The 6387-nt window shown below is 50.7% G+C and overlaps 1 protein-coding gene across 1 annotated transcript in view; it reads left to right on the plus strand.

The window, feature by feature from the left end:
* The window catches only part of BPI (bactericidal permeability increasing protein), a 25988-nt gene extending 20070 nt beyond the window's left edge, over positions 1-5918 (plus strand). Inside the window, exons 13-15 of the mRNA XM_035006301.1 lie at positions 2863-2926; positions 3960-4036; positions 5697-5918. Coding sequence (XP_034862192.1) covers positions 2863-2926; positions 3960-4036; positions 5697-5735 — 180 coding nt within the window. The 3' untranslated portion in view covers positions 5736-5918. The remainder of the gene's footprint in view (positions 1-2862; positions 2927-3959; positions 4037-5696) is intronic.
* Positions 5919-6387: the final 469 nt, after the last annotated feature.

Genomic DNA, 6387 nt, shown 5'->3' on the forward strand with positions numbered 1-6387 from the left:
CTTTCTCTTAGATCACTGTTAAAATGCCATAAAGACAGTAAAGAGGGGTTAGTTTATTGGCTCTGGTAATTGAAAAGTGTAAGGGTTTCAGGCAAGGGTGGATCCAGGTGTTCAGATGATGTCCTTAGGATTCTGACTCTCTCCGTTTCTTGGTTCTACTATCTCCTATGCTGGCTTCATTTCTCAGCAGGCTGTCACCAAGTGGTGACTAAAAGCTCTTATGGTGCCTGAGCTCTTACAGTGGCTTGACTCAGCCAGTAACTAATTTCCGCTTCTGCAGAAAATAAAAATTTAAAGTTCTCAGATTCACAGAAAGAAGGGCACCACATTTTATGAGCCCAGGGATTTACAGCCTGGGGAAGGAAACGCAATTGTTCCAGAAAAAAAAAATGTAATATTTACAAATTGTAAATGTCACCAGGCAATCATCTTGAGGGTGCTACATTATTTTTGAATATTTTTTTACTATTGAAAAAGTAAAACATCTACATTATAGAATGTAGGTTGAAGGTTAGACCATGTGATCAGGGAAAGCCTCTCTGAGGAGGTGATACCTTGCCTGAAAGAGCCAGCAAGGTGAAGATCTGTCGCAGGCCAAGGGAATAGCAGGAGCAAGGCCATGTGGTGAGAACAAGTTCAACATGTTTGGGGAATGGAGGGAAGTCAGAGTGGCTGGAGCAGAGCGAGTTGGGGGTGGGAGTGTAGGAGGAGATGTGGCTGGAGAGGCAGACGGGGCTAGCTCATCCTGGGCCTTCTGGCCTAGAGTAGATTGTGGTCAAAGGGCCGTGAGAAGCCGGTGAGCAGTTCCACACAGAGGGTGACATGATCTGAATTATGCTTTTATAAAAGATGCCCCTAGCTGGGGCGAGGGGAATGGATTTGGGGGGACAAGAGTCAGACCAGGTGTATCAGTGGGAGGTGGGTGCATTTGTCTAGGAGGCGGGTGCCATCTGTCTATGGCAGATGGGAGACACACTTTGGAAGTGGAATTAGATGGAGCTTGGTGAGAGCTGTGATATATGTGGTGGGGGGTGATGAAGGGTGACTCTTAGATTTTCGGCTTGAACAGCTGGGTGAATGGCAGAGCCAATGTGGAGGTGGAGAAGGGCAGGTGGAGGGGAGGAGGGCGGGTATCTCGCCAGCCCAGTAGATGATTCCATTACTTGGAATCACTGACCATGACTAAGTAGACTTCCCCCACTGCTTCACTCATAAGTCCCCCCGGGGCACTGGAGTTGCCCAGGTAAATAGCAGCTCAATGCTCTTCAGCAGCCACCTTGAATGAGTAAGAAGCCACGGCGTACTGATTTTGTCCACAGTGTCTTCCTACACATGGCCCATGGCCCTACACATCTCTCAGGGGGCCTCTTGTTGAACCCCTAGAGAACATTTCCTTAGATTTCTGAAATGCCTCCCAAAGATCCTCACCAAGTGGGTGCCTTGTAAGCCACCCAGCCCCAAAGTTGGACCATTCCAACATTCCCTCCAAATTGGATGGAAATCCAGCCAGCCCTTTCCATCCAATAAGTCTACAACAAACAGAAGGACCCAAACAACCTCATTATATTTTCATGGATTTACTGGTGCCCGAGCTCTTACGGTGGCTTGACTCAGCCGGTAACCTAACTTCTGCTTCTGCAGAAAATAAAAATTTAAAGTTCTCAGATTCATAGAAGAAGGGCACCACATTTTATGAGCCCAGGGATTTAGAGCCTGGGGAAGGAAACGCAATTGTTCCAGAAAAAAAAATGTACATATTTACAAGTTATAAATGTCACCAGGCAATCATCTTGAGGGTGCTACATTATTTCTGAATATTTTTTTACTATTGTAAAAGTAAAACATCTACATTATAGGGTGATCAGAACCTACAGATTTGCAAACCAATGAGAATAAAAGCCATTCTTATTTTTGCCACTTAGTTAATCATTTGGAGTATATCCTTCCTGACCTTTTGCTATGGATATTCAATAGGACGGTGGAATTATGTGGTTTCCATGGCCTGCTTTTCCTCACTCAAAAATATATCATGAATATCTCTGTGTGGATAATTAAATTCCTACAATATTATTCTTAACAGTTGCATCGTATTTCCTAGAATCAAGGCGCCACCATGTCCCCCAGATAATTCCCCAATTGTTAGACATGTAAGTTGCTGTTAATTTACTGTTTTGGTTGAATTTATGGCTCTGGTGAGCATCCTTACATCTTAATTTTTACCTGCGCCCTACATCATTTCCTTAGGGTGAATGCCTTACAGGCATATTTGCTGGCCCACCAGGCACACACACATTTTTTTTTTTAAATTGGAGATAGAGACAGAGAGAGAGAGAGAGAGAGCAGGGAGAGGGGCAGAGGGACAAGCAGACTCCCTTGAGTATGGAGCCTGGTGTGGGGCTCGCCATAGGGCTCGATCCCAGGACCCTGAGATCATGACCTGAGCTGAAGTCAGATGCTTAACCGACTGAGCCACGCAGGCACCCCCAGGCACACACATTTTTAAGGCTTTTGCTGAACATGGCCGAATAGAACCTCAGAAAGCTTGAGCCAGTTTGTCCTGCAGCAGCATCTGAGACCATGCATTTTCTCACTCAAAGGTTTTCATGTTTAAATACACTGATGACCTTCCTTTCCTCTGCCTCGTACCTTACATCTAGAACATGCTTTACATCTGGAACCTGGGACACTGGGTCTAACACTTGGGTGCCCTGATTGGGCTGCAGAATTTTCCCGTCATCCCCTGTGTCCCTCACTCAGCAGTTTTCCCAGCTTTGAGGTTGCCCCGAGGGGAAGGGAGGCTGGCAGAGGATGCCCGATGACACCAAAGTGCCCTGACGTGGGCCCTGTCCTCTTGATTTCCAGGTTGTGGTGCTGCAGGCTATCATGAATTATGTTCTGCCCATTACTGTGATTCCCAGGATTAACGGTAAGGAGCTTTGGAGAATGAGTGACTTTTAGTCCTAGGGGAAGCAGGTGGGGCTCAGTCCTAGAGTCACCTAATATCTGGCCCAAGTTATGGAGGCTGGAAGGTGGTCACGTCAAATGAACCTTCGGTGGCATCTGACCCAGAAAAGGGATGGAGAAAAGGGGCCGCCCACAGCTTGAGCTCCTATTATGTGCCCATCTATTATTCCATCCAATCTTTAAGATAGCCCCACGAGATGAGGATTTTCAGGGGAGGAGATGGGAGATCTGAGAAGTCAGGTGCGCTGCTGCAGGTCACAGAGAAGGTGAGAGAAGAAGCCGGAGCCCTCAGCCTTTTCCCACCTCTGAGAGAAGCTCCAGGGAAGGACTAACCTCGGCTCCCGGCTTCCGCTCACCACACTGATAAAAGCCTCACCTTCGTGGAGCCAGGAGCAAGAGTGCTCAGAGAGGCCCACAGACCGCGGGCCAGAATAGTTAGAAATTGTAAATCAAGACCACAAATGATTCTCAAGACTACGACGTCTCTTCCTACCTTGACAAATGTAGCTTCGAAATGACCTGGGAGAATGGGGTTGAGTTTAGAATTCTCTGGAGTTCCATGTCAGAATATGGCGGTATGGGGTGGGGGGAGCTGGTCCCTGGCTACTCTGGTTTCACCCTAAACATTGAGGGTCTTCATGTGCATACCAGTAGATACCCCAGTCACATGCCCCAGGCTATCTACCCCCCACCCCTGCAAGCAGCCGCCCCTGGCCATGTACACCAGCCATGAGTGTGGACTTGGGGAAGAGGCTTGCATGGGTCCTGAATGTGGGCTTGGGGCTGTTGGGGTGGGAAGGCTGGGCTCCCAGGTCCCTGGAGCGTGGTGAAGAGTCAGAGTCTCCAGAACAGCCTGCACTTCAAGCCTGCAAGCACCTGCCGATCCCTACCCAGAGCCAGGCACGCAGGTTCAGGGAGGCCGCCCCCCTCACCCGGCTCTCTAGGGCTGACCTCCGCCTTCCCTCCCCTCGTGCTGACCTCATCCTCCATTGCAGAGCGGCTGGAGGAAGGCTTCCCTCTCCCGCTGCCCGCCAACATCCGGCTCTTCAACCTGGTGCTTCAGTCCCACCAGGTAGGTCCAAAGGTCCCTTTTCACCCAATGTCCCTCAACAACAGCAACCTGTTGCCAGAAAGCTTCCTGTGGGCAAGCCCTGTATCAAGCACTCTCTACCCTTACAGCACCCTGCAAGGTGGGTGGCTCTTAATGAACAGGGAAGAAAGAGTCAGGCTCAGAAAAGCCACACAGCTCTTCAGGCAAGTCCAAATTCACAGCCAGGTCCCTGCTTTGAACCATTGGCTCTGAAGCATCCCCCGCGTATCCGTAAAAACCGGAGCTCACTTGGTGGCCTCAGAGCCTCTTTTATAAGTGGATGCCTTTACATCTTTGATGTAAGTGGCATGCCTCCCAGCGGGTAAAAAGAGAGGCACGAAGTGGAGACCTATGTCCCGGAATGGACGACCTTCTCTTACCTGTCCCCCAGCCAGACCCACAACAGCCTCTGAGACTAGTTAGGAATGCTTTCTTCTCCTAGCTTGGAAGGTTCCCTTTCCTGGTTTTCCAGCTACCTCTCGCTGGGTCGATGCAGTCCTCCTTACTGGTTCTTCCTCCCCCCTCCTACCCCCTTTTCCCCCCTCCTCCCCCCTTCTGCCCCCTTCCGCCCCCTTCCTCCCCCTTCTCCCCCCTCCTCCTCCCTCATTCTTCCTCCGCCTTCTCCCCCCTCCTCCTTCTTCCTCATTCTTCCTCCCCCTTCTCCCCCCTCCTCCTTCTTCCTCATTCTTCCTCCCCCTTCTCCCCCTTCCTCCTTCTTCCTCATTCTTCCTCCCCCTTCCTCTTTCTTCCTCCTTCTTCCTCCTTCTTCCTCCCCCTTCCTCCTCCTACCCGCAGAAGTTCTCCAGGATTCCTGCCCAGGCCTCTGTCCTTCCCCACTGTGAGCTTTCCCTGCTGGCTTTCATCAACTCAGGTTAACAGCCGTCTTTGTACCACCCAGAGATGCAGACATGCTTCCAGTTTTTCTCTGCTCCCTCCACCCTGAGGCCCTTTAGCCCAGTCAGTGTCCCAACAAAACTGGTAACTGGGCCACGAAGCTGCCACCCACTATCGCTTCCTTACCTTACCTTGCTCAGCGGCTCTCCTGTTAACCTTGTGGCCCTTGTGGGAAATGGCCACATCACCCGGACTCCCTGCTCTCCCTCAGCCCCAATATCCAGTCAGCCAGCCCCAGTTCTTCAGCTGAGGCTGTAGACTAGCTGAGAAAGCACACACACACACACACACAGAGCCCCCCGGTCCCCCACATTTTACCAAGTTCATCCTTAACAACAACAACAAAAAAGACCCATGGCACAATGCAATTTCTTCATTTCTGAAAATTCTGAGTGAAGGGCAGGAAGGAGCAAAGAAAAGTGGTTTCACAGCCTTGATGGGAACGAGGCTCCCTTGAGCTGCCATGAGGCAGGGATGACAAATGAAGGCCCCCCCGCCGCGGCCCACGGTCCCCCACATCTGCAGCTTCACGATGCCGCCAGCCACTGACACGCAGGTCCCAGCAGCTACACCTCGAGTGCCCCCCACTCACTCTGGCCTCTGTGCCCGCAGACAGGCCCCGCTCAGCTCCCCTTCCCGGGGTGGGGGCACAGGCTGCCCCCAAAGTTTCCTTTGAAACCCCAGCAGCATGGTGCTCAGAGACCAGGGTGCACTCCCCTCTGATGACGGTGCTCTCATCTCTCCCTAGAATTTCCTGCTGTTTGGTGCAGATGTTCACTACGGCTGAAGTTGTCATGGGTGCCAGGGGGCTGTCAGCCCTGCCGGGGGGGGGCAGGGTTGTTGACACCCCCTCCTGATGTGCCCGTGGGGGCACAGGCTGCCTTTCCCCAGCCCTTGAACCAGAAACCCTTGCAAATTTCTCTGAACTCAGATTCAGAAATTCTCTAAATACAGAAACTTCGTTCCTTGAGAAAGAGTGCAGTGTGTACTTTAGGGATTATGCGTTTTCCTGCAAGGGCTAAGTCTGCACCAAGATTTCCTCCAAGAATTGCTTTCCAGTTGTTACCACACTATTTCTCATCGAGCTTCATACCCCACCCCCCGCAAAAAAATACTTCTTTTTCTGTGCAGTTCTGTGTGATGGTATTATTTCTTGGTTTTTGCTCATTCTTTCCTTCATTGGCTGGACCCAGCATGCCCTGCAGCACCAATTCACAGCACAGATACAATCACCTCTTTCCATTCCTCTAATTAATCTCTTGAGCCCCCACATACCCTTCTTAGCAGAAAGTCTCATGTCCCTTTCTTCCTTTCTTTTTCTTAGATTTATTTATTTATTTGAGAAAGAGAGAGCAGGGGGAGGGACAGAGGGGGAGGAAGAGAGAAACCTAAGCAGACTCCCCACTGAGCACAAAGCCCTCCCCGGGGCTGGATCTCAG

This window comes from Mirounga leonina, unplaced genomic scaffold (genome assembly GCF_011800145.1).
Source record: "Mirounga leonina isolate KUSES-001 unplaced genomic scaffold, KU_Mleo_1.0 Mir_150, whole genome shotgun sequence".
Taxonomy (NCBI): Eukaryota; Metazoa; Chordata; class Mammalia; order Carnivora; family Phocidae; genus Mirounga; species Mirounga leonina.